The 19,009-nt window shown below is 44.0% G+C and overlaps 2 protein-coding genes across 20 annotated transcripts in view; one reads left to right on the top strand and one right to left on the bottom strand.

Annotated features, from left to right (window-relative positions):
• Positions 1-6,152, top strand: part of BCL2L13 (BCL2 like 13) — an 84,478-nt gene extending 78,326 nt beyond the window's left edge. For 9 of the 14 annotated variants that reach the window (XM_038576231.1, XM_038576228.1, XM_038576232.1 and 6 more), the window contains one exon: positions 2,147-6,152. In XM_038576231.1, coding sequence (XP_038432159.1) covers positions 2,147-2,965 — 819 coding nt within the window. In that variant the 3' untranslated portion in view covers positions 2,966-6,152. The remainder of the gene's footprint in view (positions 1-2,146) is intronic. The other 5 variants (XR_005379693.1, XM_038576237.1, XM_038576238.1 and 2 more) reach the window with 5 other exon arrangements.
• A 3,598-nt stretch (positions 6,153-9,750) lies between these two features.
• BID (BH3 interacting domain death agonist) overlaps positions 9,751-19,009 on the bottom strand; it is a 39,843-nt gene continuing 30,584 nt past the window's right edge. For 4 of the 6 annotated variants that reach the window (XM_038576251.1, XM_038576245.1, XM_038576246.1 and 1 more), the window contains exons 3-6: positions 18,220-18,430; positions 15,063-15,202; positions 12,301-12,513; positions 9,752-11,165 (exon numbers count right to left, since the gene is read on the bottom strand). In XM_038576251.1, coding sequence (XP_038432179.1) covers positions 11,154-11,165; positions 12,301-12,513; positions 15,063-15,202; positions 18,220-18,430 — 576 coding nt within the window. In that variant the 3' untranslated portion in view covers positions 9,752-11,153. Of the gene's footprint in view, positions 11,166-12,300; positions 12,514-15,062; positions 15,203-18,219; positions 18,431-19,009 lie in introns of all 6 variants that reach the window. The other 2 variants (XM_038576250.1, XM_038576248.1) reach the window with 1 other exon arrangement.

Raw genomic sequence — 19,009 nt, 5'->3', positions numbered from 1 at the left:
CTGTGTGTGTGTGTGTGTGTGTGTGTGTGTGTGTGTGTGTGTGTCATGAATAAATAAATAAAATAAAAATCTTAAAAAAATAAAAACCAAAGTTTTTGGTCTTGATTGAAGAATAGTTATTCTACTTCATACAAATAGCAGCTATAATTACAAAAGAAAATAGGAATTAATTTGCTTTACAGAATCCTATTCAGATTCTCTGTGGCATTTCTGAAAGTCATCCAGATTTTTTGTAAAACTTTCAGTAGGTCCCTGTGAACATTACACTCCATTGGTTCTGCCCCTCACCCCCACCTTTTGAAAATACTTTATTTTTCTAAAGTAGGCTCCACACCCAGCATGGGGCTTGAACTCATGACTTCAGGATCAAGTGTCACATGCTCTACCGACCCAGCCAGCCAGGCGCCACTCCTCTTCCTGCCTTCCTGATCACACTGTAACCTCTGGGGTCCCATACTGTCCTGTGTGTATTCTGTCTTAAGGCTTTCTGAATCACATGGAAATTAATTAGCTATTCATATGTCAGTCTTCACATCTAGACAGTGAGTTTTTAAGAACAAAAATTGAGTCTCCTCTCATTCTTCCTTATAACGCTGGTGCCTGACATGGTACCTAATAAGCAATAAACACCTGCTGGATCCTGTTGAACTAAACTGCTAAATGTGAAAATGAAGACTGCCATTATTTATTTTTATTACTTTGGTGTAAAGAAAGAAGAGTCCTGCATTTCTGGCATCCCTCAGGCTACTACTCTCCAGTAATTTTATTTTATTTATTTTTTATTTCTTTAAATATTTTATTTATTTACTCATGAGAGACACAGAGAGGCAGAGACATAGGCAGAGGGAGAAGCAGGCTGCTTGCAGGGAGCCTGATGTGGGACTGGATCCCAGGACCCCAGGGATCATGACTTGAGCCAAAGGTAGCTGCTCAACCACTGAGCTACTCAGGCGTCCCTCCAGTAATTTTAAAGTGGAGCTGTGACTGTCATTGTGCAGCTGCAAGATTTCATGGACTAACCATTTCCTATTGAATAAAGTCCATATTTCTTAGCTTTCTGTCAGGTTTTCCAGGATCAGTCCTTTCCCCAACTGAACTTTCTATTCTTCATGTACACTGCGCACTGCTTAAACTGAGTTACTCTTTCCCTCTTATATTTCTGTGCTTTTGCTGGTGCTGTGTCTCCTGCATGGCTTTCCCCATGGAATCTGACCCATCCTTCAGAAACCTAGTATAAACGCTGGTTTCTCCAAGTAGTTCTGTCATCTGCTTGCCTGCTACAACCTTCACTGAAAGAAGTCCACGTCTCCCCATCTGAACCCTTACTAGTACTTGGACTGTGGGATAGCATTGCCCTACTAAGTGATAAATTCCTTGAGAGCCTCTGTTTTCCCTGCTGCTTTGCATTAATTATTGCATCAAATATAAATACATTGAGTTAAATATGGAAATCAAATTTTGGTTTTTTAGTTTCAAGGAAACTGGTTAGAGGAATGGATTGTTAAAAATTCTTCCTCTGCAGTGATCTACAAGTAAATGCATTCAATCCAGAAACTAGGTAGGCTTAAACAATGTATTTAGTCCTAGCACTTCAGTTTAGGAGAGAATTTTTTTTTTTTTAAGATTCTATTTATTTATTCATGAGAGACACACAGAGAGAGAGGCAGAGACACAGGCAGAGGGAGAAGCAGGCTCCATGCAGGGAGCCCGATGTGGGACTCGATCCCGGGTCTCCAGGATCACACCCTGGGCCGAAAGCGGTGGTAACCGCTGAGCCACCCGGGCTGCCCTAGGAGAGAATTCTTTTTTTCCAGATTTATATTTATTTTACTTTAGTTATTTTTTAAAATATTTATTTATTTATTTATTTATTTATTTATTTATTTATTTATTTATTTATTTTAGAGAAAGAGAGAGTGTGCAAGCAGGAGAGGCAGAGGGAGAGGGAGAGAGAGAACCTCAAGCAGATTATGTGCCGAGCTTGGAGCCTGACACAGGGCTGGATCCCATAGCCCGGAGATGACTACCTGAGCTGAAACCAAGAGTCAGATGCTCAACTGACTGAGCCACCCAGGCACCCTCAGATTTATATTTGTTTTAAATGTAGTTTCCATTCTTTGTATTGACTCTCCTCTTCCTTTTCTAGGGCACTGTCTTTAACCTTGAGTCAGAGGACGAAGAATATCCTGGAGTCATTGCAGAGGATAGCAACGACATTTATATCCTGCCCAGTGACAACTCTGGACAAGTCAGTCCCCCAGAGTCTCCTACTGTGACCACTTCTTGGCAGTCGGAGAGCTTACCTGTTTCACTGTCTGCCAGCCAGAGTTGGCATACAGAAAGCCTCCCTGTGTCCCTAGGTCCTGAGTCCTGGCAGCAGATTGCAATGGATCCTGAAGAAGTCAAAAGCTTAGATAGCAACGGGGCTGGAGAGAAAAGTGAGAACAACTCTTCTAATTCTGACATTGTTCATGTGGAGAAAGAAGAAATTCCTGAAGGTGTGGAGGAGGCTGCTGTGGCATCTGTTGTCTTGCCAGCCAAGGAGCTGCGGGAGGCACTCCCCGAAGCACCAGCTCCCTTGCTTCCGCATATCACTGCCACTTCCTTTCTGGAGATGAGGGAGCCTGACACAGAAGAGATGACAGTGGAGAAAGTCAGCCCTGCTACAACTTTGTTGGTGGAACTTGGTGAAGAAGAGAACTTGATGAAGACAAAAGCAGCAACGGTTGAATCTGTTCAACTGGAAGAGGAAGTGATCCCCGTGCTGGAACCCTCAGAAACACTGCTGAGTGAAGAGGAGATACATGTGAGGAGAGAGGGTCTTCGGGAAGTCCCCTCCCCTGCTGGAGAAGAGAAGGCCATCCCACTGTTTGAGGGCAAGTCTATACTGCTGTTTGGAGGGGCCGCTGCCATTGCCATCCTGGCAGTGGCAGTTGGAGTAGCACTGGCTCTAAGAAAGAAATAGCAGATTTTTCAAAAGAAGACAAAAAAGATGGAAGATGGAAGATTTTAGCTGTACTGACTGAATTTGAATCACCAACAGCTGATTTGGACATTTGTGGAACAATCTTGGATAATGGGGGGCTTCTGCTTAATAAGGCAGTACATTGATCCACATGATAGAGCTTCAGGTAGAGGGCATCCATGTTTGTCTGATTGTAAGTTCCAAGGGCCTTGGCTAATGCCAAATTCGGAATCCACGTAAAGTACTCCTTCCAGAACAGGGTTTCTCAACCTTGGCATTAATGACATCATGATTAATTCTTTGTTGTAGGAGGTTGTCCTGTGCACTATAGGTTGGTCAGCAACATCCCTGGCCTCTACCCGCTAGATAGCAGTAGCACCCTGCCCTCAGTTGTGACGACCAGAAATGTCTCCTGACATTGCCAAATGTCCCCTGGGGGCAAAATTGTTCCTGTGGAGAGCCCCAGCTTTAGAAGGGAAAGGGTTAACTTAGGAGAACCTAGGACAGAAAGTCCCAGGCAAGAGGGCTTAGCTGCAGGCTCCTCAGCTACTGAGTCGTTCCTGCCCTTGGGATTTCATCTTTCCTGATGAATATGCTGTATTTCGCAGCCATTCCTCTGTGGCTCTTCTTTTCTTGCCCACCTTCTCAGGCCCGTAGTGTGAGGGTGCTCCCCTTCTGTCTCATCTGCCTCTCAGGTACTGATTGCTCCTCTTCACCCCCAGGTTCTTTGTAAAGTCACGTGGGAGAGTGCTTTCTCTGTGTCCGCTAAGTCCCTCATGCTTCCTACAGCTCCACCTTGTAAAGATGTTGCCTTCGGTCATCTTTAAAAACATAAATAGAAAAGAGGCCTAGGGTTCCCTGCCTGTGAATGCAAGCAAGGGCAAGTAACTGCTAGGGAGCAGGTGTTTGTCTCATTGTCAAGCAGGGGGATGGATGACTTAGATGGCCTATTGCGGTCTCTTCTGGCCCTTTTGTGTAATGGCCACGCTACTGAGCTTATGGTGACTTGCTGGCAGCATCTGTTGCTGGATGGTCACTATCTGTAATCTGGCCTCAGTCTTCTTAAGAGTCAACTAGCTTTTCTGCGGTCTCTTGCCATGTGATAAGGATTTTCATACTTGGGCTTACAGACCAATTGAATCATAACTCCTATTAAATACAGAAAGTCTCCCAAATACCATTGAAATAAAAAGTAGGAAAAGAGAAGCTTGAATTTCTTGAGCCTACTACCCTCGAGATTCTAGTGTGGCTTTCAGAGTTCAGGAATAAGATTTCTTCCCAGAACTCTTTACAGTCCAAATGCCAGAGTGATAAACCAAAATAACTCTAATCAGTAAGTGCTAGTTGAGAATCAGAATAACTTTCTTTCATCAGGCCGATCCCATCCCTAAAAGGGGGTGGGAGTGTGTCTTCTCATGCCTGAGGATCAGTGTGTCACTGTGCAGGACACACATGCTTGACACAGGTCATCTCAGATCTTAGTAAATGTAACAAATTACTTTTTTAGATCCTGAAATTTGTAATAAAATTACTTTACTATCCTGATCACCAAAACTTGATGTTTTATTTTTTTTATTTTTATTTTTTTAAACTTGATGTTTTAAATGTTTTTTTTTTTTTTTTTCAATTTATTTTTAAAAATGAAATGTTCTCCCTAAAGCAATACTATTTAAAAGTTGGTCGAGGAAAGGTCTAAAATGTGTTTGGTCAGCTTCATCATGCAGTTGTATCTTTATGTTCTGAGTTTTAGTGTCTTAGGGAGTGATATTTAAAGGGTTTTGGTGCACTTTGATTAGGATAGCTAGAGGTGAGGTGGGGGAAATGGGATTAATGTAGTAAAGATTGTTTTCCTCCTTGGTCTCTGACAGTTGGCTCTGACACTGGGGTTACTCTGTTCTAATTGCTACTTTCCTGTTTGTGTAAGGTAAAAGCAAACTGATGAGTTACCTTGATTTTTTTTTCTCTTTTATTTTCCTTCCAGTGTTCACTTGTAATCTCTGGATCCTCAAACCCATTAGCTACATGCATTTAAGTACAAATAGAAACCAGTTTTATTTCAGAGCTACTAAAAGGCGATCTGTGGCTTAGGATATTTGGGTCTGTGTTCTCCACAAAAGGAAAGATCCAAAGAGTATAATAGGATGCTGCCACATGCCCGTTTATCTTCCCATCTATTTAACATGAACCCAAAGTGATCTGGCCAATTGGATCTCGCAGGGTAATGGTTAATATTCTTTTCTATTGGCTTTCTCTAGAGAGAATTGTTAGTTCGTGAGTAATAGGATGTGTCAGTGTCCCCATTCCTCCTTCACTTCCTTACCATCTGCCTCTGGCAATGGAAGGGAATACCCTGATAAGGACTGCTTCTTACAGCAGCTCCTCCTTTTGGCTATTAAAATGTATTTCTCAACCTCCCACCCCCCTCCTTTTTGGTGGGGCTGGCAGCAAACCATTTCTTCCGCCCCTTCTAACTTATATTACTTCTGAATCTAAGGTAAAAGGCAGATTCAGAATAAATCCAACTTGCTTATGGAGCTCAGATGTGGAATTAAGAACATACCGTTTATCATTCCTCATTCTTGAACTATTGGGGACAAGTTTGTGTAAGTCCTCTAGAACACTTATTAATTGCTTTATTGAATGTAATGACTTCTGAAAACTTGTCCAAAAGCCAGTGAAGATTTCTTGAGAAAAATACCTAAAATTAAAAAGTGCTTTTTTATCCTGTTCAAATAATCACTCTAGGCCCCAAGAAATCAGTATCTACAGCGTGCCTTACAGGGGCCTCTGGTGATCATCACTGTCTTCTAGAAAGCTTTCTAGGAATCAGAAAGCAACAGTTGGCCATCTGGTTCATGCATGGACCATGAAAAGGCATTCTCGACACCTCCCCTCGCCCGCGTCTCTGTGCCATCTCCTCTATTAGATGCAGCTGCTCCCCCTCATTGTTCTGGGAGAGTGAGCAGGGAGCCCAGAGGAAGGGTCTTTTGAACCATAGCTACCATTTATTTCTTGTGGAAATTAATATCTGCAGCCTTTGTGCTAATTCCCTCTGATAATAATACAAAAGTGATGCCTTGGCTATAGAACACCCATTTCTCCCTGAAGGTATGACATAGACACGGCCCACAGAATTTTGAAATTATTTTAAGAGATGCTTCATAGAAATAAAAGGTATTATAGGTAAGATTTTGTCTTTTCTTTTAATTTCTGAGGTCATTTTTACAGATTTATCTTTCAAAGAACTTGAGGTGGTGATCGTATTTCATAGAGAGCCTGTAGACTATTTGGTTACTTTATAGAAACAGCTCTGGCCTCTGAAGCAGTTTCCTCACCAGCATGACAGCAGGCCCCTTGTCTGCAGTGTCGCCTCCTGCAGTTGTTACCTGCGGTCCACCACAGTCCAGAAGCATATGCTCCTCTTTCTGATGTACCCTCAAAAGGTCATTAGTAGCCTAATGCCTCATCACAATGCCTGGTCCTCCACCTCCCTCCATTTCATTGCATAGGCACCTTATGTCATGACAAGGTGAGTATTATTAGTACAGGAGGACATTCTGAGAGGGAGAGACTCATTACAGTATAATTGTTCTATTTTATTGTTGTTAATCTCTATTGTACCTAATTTATAAATTAAACCTTACCACAGGGATATACTAATAGGAAAAATCATATATAGGGTTATAATCTGCAGTTTCAGACATCCACTAGCAAGGATAAGGGGGTGCTACTGAATGTCATCTAAAGCATCAGCAACACAGTACCAGAAAAGTGTTTCTTCTCTGAAGGAATGAGATCTGCTATTAGTGATAACCTCCTGTTACACCATTCATCACTGAGGAGGTTCAGCTGTGGCACTGATTTTAGGGTGCATATTTTTTCTATGAGGGTATCCTTTTCCTTATAAAGTATGGGTCACTATATAACCTTAACAAGTACATAGTTGAACATGTAGCTTGCCAGGGACGGTTCTTGTATGCCCTCACGTGCCATCACAGTTGTGATTCTTATTCATATTCCTTATCCCCAGTTTACAGAGTGAGGAAACCTACTCAGAGCTTAACGACTTTTCAAAGGTCTTCTAGCACAGGAGAGGCCAACGCAAGGTCGGGAATTTTTTCTGACTCCAAGTCTAGTGTTTTTCAGTTTTTACCATTTTTGTGACCCTGCCAAGCAAGATTGGTAGGCTCCCTATAACTGGTTGTGCCAATGGTATACTGCAGGAGGGCAGCCAAGCTCACCGAACTGAAAGAGATTTTTCTTGATTTCTACAATGGTTCCATGTGGTCTAGTCTGAAGTTTCTAGTCTTGCATGTTCTACAGAAACAAGAATGAAGATTATGTCCAGGGTTATTCTCAACTTCTAATTATACCAGATGTTTTCCCCTTCAATATTGAATTGAGATGCCTTATGGCTAAAAAATTAGCAGTTACTGCTGGTACACATCTTTCAGTTAACGTGTCAGATAAGTATTTTTGCTTGTAGACAAGGGTGAAGCAGTCTGACACAGGAACCTCCGAATGATTTGAAGGCAACACCTTGACACTTTCTCTCCTGTCATCTGTTCCTTATTTTCCTTTTCCCCTATGCCATGAGTTGTAGGTGGGGGATACCTCTAGGAGTTGTTTGGCCTCTCAGCACCCAAGAGGTCACCGACCTAGGAGAGTTGGCCAGGCACCACCATAGGCACATCTTGCTCAGAAGCTGACACAAGGGGACTTTCCAGTGAAAAACCTTCAGTATACTGGGGAATGTAGTTCATAGTAGCCTTGGCTATAGAACACCCATTTCTTAAAATTTAGCCACTATTTCTTAGTTATCTCATATATCCAGCTCCATAGAGTGGAAATGGTCACGTCACTAAAATATCAATCCATCCTGTCTTCCCTTTATTCACACAAGACTAGTTAGCCTCTGCCTGGCCTGCCATGTTCCTGTGAATTAAAACCATTGGGGTCCTCCACATGTTTATGTTTACACTGCAATAGCTCTAGCCAGGCCGCTGCTCCAACTGTAAGCTCAGGTTGGAAACGTTCTCAGGGATATTTGGAAGGCCTTGTAATATGTTAAAAAGTAGCAACTGGCCTAACGTGATCCTTGCCCCCCCTCACCTTCTTAGGGGAGACTTCATAGTAATCTTGCTCAGTGTGTTCTTTGCGCCCCTAGGAGAAATTGGTTAATCAGTGTATTATTATGAACAAAAGAAGTCTCAACATTTTACTAAGTTTGTTCCAAGAATAAAAGGAAGTTGAAGCACAATCTTTCCTGTTACAGAGTCTGGAATAACTTGGTTCCTGGTTCCTACCTGGTTCCTAGTGAGACAATCGTATGACATAGCTTTGGTCCTTGGCCAGCACCAAAGGAAAAGATAGAATTATTTTTTCCTAGACCTTTGTTTTCCCTGCTATCCTACTCTTTCGTTTCTCTTTTCCTTCACATTAAAAGTGCCTCTTCCTACCTTGTTCCTTGACGGAGTTCAACTTAGTATTGGTTCTAATGCTCTCTTCTCTAAATTACTGGAATTAAATGGTAATTTTCTTAATTAACATAAACATTTCACTTACGTGCACGTATCTCCTTTTTCTGTAAGAATTTCCATTAGCTCTCCTCACTAACAGCTTGATTTGGTCAATTTATTTATGTGGGCTATTTTGGCTCCTTTCCCCTCCTGTTAATCTGCCTTTTGGCCAGTCTACTCTTCATCAGGGGAAAGAAACCAAATTCAAATCTATGAATTGTGCTGTTAGAAGCAGCATGTTGGGAGAGAACACCTTGGGGGATAAAATAAAGTGAGATCTGAAGAGAACTGATGGACTCCTCTTTCTATTCATATGGTAATCTTATGCCCTTGACTTCAGAGGGACTATTTCAGATAACCTTGTGGTCTTAAGAATACACTCATTTAAAAAAAAGAAAAAAATACACTCATTTGCTTTGCCTTCAGGTTCAGAAAACATGATCATAACATCCGAAGGACACTCCATATTCAGGTTCCCAGGTGACAATGAAATTGTCGGGAAAAAGAAAGCAGGCTGTGGTGCTGTAACTCTTTCGGCAGCCCTGAGCATCTCTGCAGTTAGTGCTAGACCTTGAGTGGTGAGATCAAGAATGATGTGACCTGAATAGACTGCATAGTCTACCTGACTTTCAGATATGACAAGCATCTCCTGGAGAAGAAAACTGTTTCTCTTTAAGGAGCTTCCATCGCTTAATTCAAATATTTAAAAAAAAAACAGGATGAGGCACATCCTGTACTTAAATTAAAAATGAATCAAAAATTTTCAATTCTGTTCATAAGGATTATGTTCCCAGTGTAAAATCCACCAACTTCCAGGATATGTGGCTGGGATGTACCCAAGACTGGAACACTTGTTTTTGATACAGTGGACTCTTCATAATGCTGGTTGGGGACAAGAGGTGATCATTTTGCTTTATGGCTGGGAAAATCTAACTTGGCCTGGAAAAAATTCACACCAAAACTTGTGTATAAATTGCATTAAAATGGTGGTCTATTGTGTTAATTTAAGCAAAACAATGGCAGGCAAGGATGCTGTGAAAAGTTATTATAAGAGATAGTCTGGGATGATTTGTTTGGCGCCCTTTTCTTTCCACTAGAGTTGACTATTTGTACTTCAACTGTTCCTTTTGCAAGAAAGCATCTCTCCCTAGTGAGAATCTGAACGTTTTGATACGTGTGTGGATGACTATGTATGTATGTGTGATTCAATTTGTTTCCACTGTACTATGACTCCTCCAAAAAAAAATTTCACTCTGAAACATAACAGTTGAGTCACTGGAAGATTTATTTCCAAATGGTGGCCTTCCCAGCCTTTAGTATTCTCAACATTACTGCAGATGCTCAGGCTGAGACACAGCCCTAGGGTGTTATGTATGTAATGCTGAGCTATGCAGTCATTTTTCCCTTCTGATTAAACCCTCATGGAACAGAAAAGTATTTCTGACAACAAAACAGTATTTCCTAGTACCGAATTACTCTTGTTCACACTCATATTCACAGGAGCAACTGCTCCTGCGAAGTGGAACAGCAGCGTGTGTGATAGGGATCCAGCATCCGCCACCATAGTTTTAACAGAATCCTAGGAAATGCTTACTGCCGGGAACAGACCAGTGTTGCACTGTTTCTAGGTGTAAGCTCTCTCTGGTTTATTTGGGCGCTTCCTAAGTGACTGACTTGTGTTTTTACTCCCATTCTGTGTCTCTAAGAAAGGGAATCACCTCAACTGTTGAATTTTTAAGTCTAACTGTTCTTTTACCTTTTATGCCTAGAAGCCTGTTTTCTTCAGATGTAGCTTCTTGGGCAAGGATCAGTTGAGGGATATGGGAGGAAAATGAATATAAAAGATTATTAACAGGTATTTTCCCACGGGATGTATGTTCATCAGTCTAACATTTTTATCAAAGCTCTGACTTCTTGGAAAAAAAAGGTGCATTGAGTTACCTGATTTTGGAAACTGCAATTGACTTGGAGCCTTAAATCACTTCCACACCTTTGAATTGCCTAAGGCCCTTCTTGACTCAAATAAAAAGAAATCAAGTTGAAAAACAATGACATTTTGAGGCCTGATTTTCCCATTGTTTGAGTACAGAACTTTAGTCCAGAACCTCTTGTACTGTTTGGTTTTTAAATGGGAAGACTATTACTTCCTTAGTATTATGATGTTCCCTATCTTGAGAGGAAATTTTCATCTGTGAGGATATGTGCATCCAGCGCTTGCTCTCTCCTCAAACACAATCTTGCCTGCTGGAAGGCCTGCCCCAAGATTACATTTTAATAAACAGTAAAGCTGGGGTATTTTTTAAACAAAAAAAATATTTTGTTTTTTTCTTCTGCCTTACAATCTGTTCTTAAATTTAATTTTCAAGTGAAGACCCATACAGCTGAAATAACTTAAAGGCACAATGTGTAGTGGATTTGGATTTAGAAGATGGTTATAAAACTCATTCAGATATGTGCAAGCTGACATTTTCATTCAAGTATGTTATATGTAAAGATTTCTAAATGGATCACCTGCTTAAAACATCTTTAAAATAGTAAGAAATAAATAGCTATTATGCCTATTTTCTCTAAAAACTTTAAGTGGCCATGGCTCCATCTCCGCTGGAGGCAGGTGTACTGTCGTCACCATATCAAGTTTTAACCAGTTGTGCTTTTGCAGAGGTGTCCACTCAATCCATCTCCTACAGCAAGAAAAGAAAAATAGTCAGAATTAACGAGTCTAATTCACACCTTAAGGACTCTGGTGCCACAATCACTAGAAGTAAAGCTGGAGTTTGTGCAAAAACGTAGGCTTTCATGGTGCTGAGATCTGGATATTCACATCTATTGAGTCACTTATGGTGACAAGAAGCATCTTAGTGGGTCTGAGGAAATGAAGATTATTTCACCCCTCAGTATATATTTTTAAAGATTTTAGGGATCCCTGGGTGGCGCAGCGGTTTGGCGCCTGCCTTTGGCCCAGGGCGCGATCCTGGAGACCCGGGATCAAATCCCACATTGGGCTCCCGGTGCATGGAGCCTGCTTCTCCCTCTGCCTGTGTCTCTGCCTCTCTCTCTCTCTCTGACTATCATAAAAAAATAAATAAATAAATAAAATAAAATAAAAATAAAAAAGATATTTAATATTTATTTATTTATTTATTTATTTATTTATTTATTTATTTATTTATTTATGAGAGAGAGAGAGAGAGCACGCACATAAGTAGGGGCAGATGGAGAAGCAGGCTCCTCCGCTGAGCAGGGAGCCCAACTCGGGGCTGGATCCCAGGACCCCAGGAACATGACATGAGCCAAAGGCAGACATTTAACCAACTGAGCCACCCAGGCGCCCCTCATCCCTTTAGTATTTGGTAAGCAGATTACACTGACATCTTGCCCATTTATTCCCCTCGTATCTTACATGGTTGTTGATGAAAGCTGTCCAGGAACTTGTTCAAGCTTACCCTCTTCTAACATTTCTTGATTTAATACTTGATTCAAGATTTGTATTCATATAGTATGAAGTATGCTCTGATAGTAATGTGTCTTAAAAATAATGTTGATGAAAAAAAAAATAATGTTGACGGAGCTCAAAAGGGCATTAGGTGCTCCTTATCACCTTCTACCACACAAGTCTCCCACAGAGACAAAACCTAGCCTTTCTACCTGAGCAGGAGGATCCCTAATAGCCTTTCCTATGGTTTGGTCACCAGAAGCACAGGGAGAAAGGATGAAAGAAGCCCTGCAGCAGAGAGTTCTGGTTTCCAGACCAGCAGAGGAGGCAGAGATCAAGAGGATTTAGTGAGACACCAAGGAGCTGACATCACTGGTTCTTACATTTCTGACTAAGTTCCTCACATAGGTGAGCAGGTTCTGGCTAATAAAGTTCACTGTTGTGTGAAAGACGTCACGGAGCAAGGATGGGGTGTGATCGGCCACCTTTTTGGCCAACAGCATGGCCAACATCAGCATGGTCTTCTCCTTTTCCATGTCCTTAGGATAAGTCTGCATGGCCTGCTCCAGCGCAGCAGCGAGATGCTTCCTTCTGTCCTACATGGGTAAAAACAGGGTCACATGGGACTGGGTTTACTCTGCTACTGTCCTCTGAAAGGAAAACAGCCGTACACTGTTAGGTAGAAAGACGCATGCTTTCATTTCACACAGAAGAACTTATTAACCAGTTGAGGAGGTTGGAGGAGGAAATGAGAAAGTTAATTTTGAGAGACAGTGGAAAGGGGAGACTGAGCTCACTCACTCCCTACAGTTGAACACTAATTCAGCAAACACATCCTTATTGAGCATGTGTATTCACGTTAGACATGGAACCAAAGAAGACTGAGTCCTTTCCTGCCTCTCAGGTACTTAAAGTCAAGGACAGTTAACTGCCCAAGATATCTTAGACGCAGCTCCAGGGAGGGGGATGAAGGGGGTAAATGTCACCTTCTTGCCTACATGGGAGAAGCTCCCCATAGACCACCAGACCTGGAAGGACCTTCAAGCTCATCAACTCAGATGCAAAATTCAGTTAACATTGTGCGAGACGTCCTAAGGCAGACCATGACCACATCTACAACAGCTACTGGAGAACAGCAGACAGAGAGTGATCCCTGGAGCAGGGATACACCTACTTGCAGGCAGGAAGCTGACCTGGCTGAACCCTGGAGGATGAATATATTTCTATGTGGTGAGGGGCATTTGCATTTTCAGTGGGTAGTCAAAAGGATAGAACCATGGTCTCCTCTGAACTCCTGTAGACTCAGACTTGACAGCCTGGGGGCAGCTCTCTGTCCCACTAAGTTTCTAAAGGAAGGACACAGTACCCTTATGGTGCCCGGCAAGGGGTAGAAGCTCTGTTAGTATTTGTATATTGATTATAACCATGAAGTTAAGACTAGCAGGCTAAATAAAATGTCGCTTTTCTTTGTCACGAGGGTGACTTGACATTCTCTACTCACATTTTTATTCAACTCTCTAAAACTGAAGAAAGAATAAGTTATTTCTGGAGGAGTCATAACATTGTTAATCTTTTTGGAGGCTTTATATATTCAAAATCTTGACTCTGACTTGAGGTTCGGGTTTCTTAAATCTCAAGTTTTAAGTAATTCTCCTCAAAGACGATTAACCATACTATGATTCTATTTCCAATTCTTTTTAGGCAGTCATGAACTAAGTCACCTCACTGGACATACATCTGTCTGAGAGGAGAGAGAGGACAGAACTTGATGGTTTAATTAACAACTGGAAACTAAAAGACAACCTATGGAATGGGAGAAGATATTTGCAAATGAGATACCTGAGAAAGGGTCAGTATCCAAAATATATAAAGAACTTACATAACCCTAAAAAACAAACAATCCAATTAAAAAATGAGCAGAGGACATGAATAGACATTTCTCCAAAAAGACGTTCAGATGCCCAACGGACACATGAAAAAATGCTCATCATCAGGAAAATGCAAATCAAAGCCACAATGAGATATCATCTCACACCTGTAAGAATGGCTAAAATCAGCAACAGGAAACAACAGGTGTTGGCAAGGTTGTGGAGAAAAAGGAACCTTTGTGCACTGCTGGTGGGAATGCAAAGTGATGCAGCTGCTCTGGAAAATATAGAGGTTCCTCAAAAAATTTTAAGAAGACGCGATCCTGGAGACCCGGGATCGAATCCCACGTCAGGCTCCCGGTGCATGGAGCCTGCTTCTCCCTCTGCCTGTGTCTCTGCCTCTCTCTCTCTCTGTAACTATCATAAATAAATAAAAATTAAAAAAAATAAAAATAAAAATATAAGGGATCCCTGGGTGGCGCAGCGGTTTGGTGCCTGCCTTTGGCCCAGGGCGCGATCCTGGAGACCCGGGATCGAATCCCACGTCAGGCTCCCGGTGCATGGAGCCTGCTTCTCCCTCTGCCTGTGTCTCTGCCTCTCTCTCTCTCTGTAACTATCATAAATAAATAAAAATTAAAAAAAAAAAAAAAAAATTTTAAGAAGAACTACCATACAACCCAGTAACTGCACTACTGGATATTTACCCCAAGAATATAAAAACACTAATCGAAGGGATATATGCACCCCTATGTTTATAGCAGCATTATCTACTATGGAAACAGCCGTGTGTCCGCCAATTGATGAACAGATAAAGAAGATATGGCCTATCTATACAATGGAGTATCACTCAGCCATTTGAAACCTTGCCGTTTCCAACAACATGCATGGAGCTACAGGGTTCTATGCTAAGTGAAATAAGCCAGCCACAGAAAGACAAATACCATGTGATTTCACTCATGTGGAATTTAAGAAGCCATATAAACAAAGGGGAAAAAAAGAACACAAAACACAGACTCTTACTATAGAGAACAAACTGCTGGTTACCAGAAGGGAGTTGGGGGTGGTGGGGATGAAAGAGGTGACGGGGATTAGGAGTGCACTTACTGTGATGAGCACTGAGTCCTGTCTATCACTAAATCACTAGATTGTACACCTGGAACTTATTAAGACTGTGTTAACTACACTGTAATTAAAATATTTTAAAAACCTGACCACTGAAAAAGTTCTCACACTTCCTGACTAACCCAGAAAAGGCAGTGGTGGACTTTCTCACTTACTTCTTCCGATAGGTTCACATTCATAAACTGCATTGCCAGGTTATTCACCAGTCCTGGGTGGATGCTGTGATCCATCCTGTCCCCTATTTGGGCGAGCTGCCTGGCGATATCCTGGATGATTTCTTCTTGACTTTCGGAATCTAAACATTCAGACAGGGGCACAGAGACACAGCAGATTCAGACAACGCTCCCACCTGAGCCCTCCTCCCACTCCACCTCGTGCCAGAAGAAGAAAGGGCTTCTGCTGTGGACCAGAGCCAGCTCGTCTCCACAGCTCTCACAGTGGGCTCATGCTCCGTTCTACTAGAGCTGCAGCATGAGGACTTGGGCCCTGCCACTCAGGGGAGCAGGGGCAAAGTGCTGGGGCCAGGAAGGGTCTAAGTGAGCAGAAGACTGGGGGAGCAGGCCTCTCCCTGCACACAGGGTCAACATGAGTCTGTGAAATGAACAGTGATGCCAGGGCGCCTGGGGCTATGGGCAGCTGTGGCATGAACCTGATGGCAACCCTCGGCCAACCCTCGGGGCCGCCAGTTCTAGACCCCATCATGGAACAGGTGTGGGCCTCAGAAGCTGTTAGTGCGGCACCTCTGCGGTCAGACCAGGTTAGAGCCACACGTCCGTCCGCCAGTCCACCAGAGCTCGGCTCCTCCTCTCACTTGTTTAGGTCTGTCTACTCGAGTGCCACTGAGTGAGTCTGAGACCAACACCCCTGCATGCACCGCCCCCGCCCAGCCCCCCCCCCCCCCCCCCCCCCGCCTCTCTCCTCCTTCCTCAACACTTGCGACTAAGCCATTCGCCTTACCTGTGTTCTTTGTCTGACTCCCTTGCCAGAAGGTAAGCTTCCTGATTTTTAAATGTTTTGTTTAATGTCAAATATGCGGCACTGGAAACAATGCAAGGCACACAGGAGGTGCTCAAGAACAACTGCACAAATTAATGAATGGATCCTGCATGTAGCTCCTGGTAAGCACTCAATAAATGTCAGCTGTTGTTTTTTCTTCCGTTAAATTGTGTATTTCTTCTGTGTTTGCACCTTCCCTCTGGCTTCTCAATTACCCAGGACAGAAATCTCAATCTCCCCAGTGCTTGCAGCCATCCTCAAGCAACTGTCTCAAGGTGCAGACACAACTGTCTGTCCTACCGTCACCAGTGCCACCACCTGGGTGTGGGTTCCCCATCAGCTCTCCTCTGGATCACTACAGCAACCTCCGAGCCGCCCTCTCACCACCCTCCAGGCCCTTCCTCATTCTCCATACACTCTGGGCAAGTGAGGCACTGGGTTGTGAGAGTTGAGGAGGCTCTGAGGGGGTCAGGCGTACAGCTGTGCCCCTGCAGCAAGTGCCTCCTTAAATTCTGTGCCCTCAGTGTTTCACCTGCCCCACTGCGGTCCTAACCACGACCCAGAGTCTGGCTATGATGTAACTTCTCTACTCCCTCATGGGCTCGCACCTGCTGGAGGGACAAGCTGCAATGGAGTCTCAGAGCACTTTGGGCCTTAACTTGCCCTATTCCTTCCGAACCCAACTTTATTCACAGCACCTTTAACAGGCCCCAGTTTTTCCAGTTGCAAGTGTTTGCTTAAGCTGTGGCCATTCCCTCTTCCCTGTTTCCAAAGAGCTGAGATGCACCCCTCCCTCCACAGGCCAGCTCAACTGCAGTCACAGCCACCAAGGTTTTCCTGAGTCCTCGGCGTAGGCACGCTGCCCACACAGCTCCCACTGTCCTGACTCCGCCTCACCGATCTAAGCTTTTCCACCCTGTTCCAGCAACTTCAGGAATCCTGGCAGACTGAATCAGCGGCCAGATGAGGAAATGAATTCACCAGCGACACTGGTGTACCCAGCCTCTATTTTGCCTTTTGCTGCCAAATCCTGTCAGGTACTTAATCCACAGGCCACTTTTCTACCACAGGTGAGGTTAAGTGAATAGCTCCATAATCACTTTTGCAAATGCCATTTGAGTCAAGCCAGGTTTTGCAGCCTAAGGGCAAATAACAGTGTAGAAGAGCAAAGGACAGCCCAGGGGGCAGCCTCTGCTTGTAGTTACCCTTGCAGCTTCTAACAGCCAAGTCATTCCTCCCCCTCATCCCCTCTCTAACTCTTCCCAAAGGTGACTAGTTGCTCTCACTCAAGTTTAGGGCCACCCGGAAGATACGATGGCTGGATTCTAAAGCACAGATGTTTGGCACACCCTGGCTGGTAGGGAACTCCTGCCACATCCCCATCCATCCGATTTAGGATAGAGTTGGAGATCCCAAGGCTAGATTAGCTGTTGGTCTCCCCTATGGCCACTGGAGGGGAGAGCAATCTCCTAGGCCAGGAGATTTCTGGGTGGCAGGAGGCAGGACTGCACTCAGCTCGCTGCTAGGCTGGGAGGCCTTCGTCTAGATCCTCAGTGATTCTAACTAGGGCATATAGCTCATAAACACTCGGGAGTTTTCCACCCTAGAACCTGCTGGTTCAGACAGCTGGAGTCGGGCCCAAAGACTGTGTTCCTCATGGAATTCCAATGTGCCCAGATCTAGGGGGAGCTGATCCTCACATGCTTCTCAGTCCTGCTTCACCAGCCTTCGGCTCAGGATGGCCTCCATCTGTGGAGGCTGCACCAATGGCAAAGAGGAGTAGAATGGGAAGTTGGAAGGGGTAGCACAGGGAGGAGGGTGAGAAAAGGTGAGGCAATCTTGGAAACCATGATATGCTGGGAGAACTGATCCTGGGAGGACAACGGAGCCCAGCTCAAGAAGAGAGGCCTGGCTCCAAGTTCTGGCTCGACTGTGCCCTGCAGTTGTTTGATCTGGGGGTTCGTCATTTACCCATTCAGTGTCCTCACCTGGAAATTAGGTTCAGAACACTTCAATACCCTAGGTGTGTTGTGGATAATCACAGCACAATACATAGGAAAGTAAAAGCATAAGGTACTGTACAAAGAATCATCATAAACAGTGGATTTCAACTGACTGGAAACTCGGGCGGGCCTGCTCCCCCGAAGTCCTCAGGTACAGACCAAACCACCATATGACATAAATATCTACAGTGGATTGAACTCAGGGAAGCGGAGACTGAGCCCGAAGGTCCCCTCCAGGACTTTGGTTCCCTCGATGTTCCTGGAGACAGCAAAGCCCATATCTGGGGCAGAGGAGGCCACACCACATGCCTACCTCTCGCCCCACCATCCAGGAAGTAGCTGCACCGGTTGCCATCTGTCTGCAGCTCATCGTCGTAGTCCTCCTTCAGGTAAGCTGGCACGGGCAGTTCTCGGCCCAACAGCTCCAACTCTTCGTGGAAGTTATAGTTGGAGCAGTTTTGGAGGAAGCCAAACACTAGCAAATTGGTGATACGCTCATCCTGGGGGCCTGAGCCATTGCTCACCTAAGAGAAAAAGGGAGTCAGAGAAATGTGAGGGAACCTGGTCCAGGGCCAGAGGCCCTGCCTGCAGCTGAGCTGGGGGCAGCTGGGCCTGAAACAGTCTCATGGCCCAAGATGTCTGAATGACCCTGTGGGGACAAGAGGACCCAGTAGGCAGATGCCACATTTGCAATGCCTTGCTTTTGGAGGAGGAAGTTCCAAAGGCTGCTTCAGGGAAGTTGGCAAATATCATTTAGATGCCATCCTTACACCGACATGCTTTTGCTAACTCCCGTGTATTTTTCAGCAACTTCAGTCCCCCTACCAGCTATGCATCCAGCAGTCAGAAGCTCTTTTTCATAATCTCCTTTGTCAGCCAAGATGCTATTGTGCAACTAGCAGATTTTCCATAAATACTGGGCAGTAGTGACCACAGATAACATCTGCCTTTGGGCAGGCTGGTTTGCTTCAGGAGGATATGCCCTTTCACTACAGTCCAAATATAGAAGGATGGCTCCTGCTCCAACGTGAGGGGCTGGCCATCTCCACTCGCGACCTCTCCATCCACCAGCACCACTCAGTTCAGCATCTGTACTCTGGAGC

Source organism: Canis lupus, chromosome 27, assembly GCF_011100685.1.
Source record: "Canis lupus familiaris isolate Mischka breed German Shepherd chromosome 27, alternate assembly UU_Cfam_GSD_1.0, whole genome shotgun sequence".
NCBI classification, from domain to species: Eukaryota; Metazoa; Chordata; class Mammalia; order Carnivora; family Canidae; genus Canis; species Canis lupus.
Note: the sequence above shows the minus strand (reverse complement) of the source record. Positions and strands in the feature narration are given on the sequence as shown.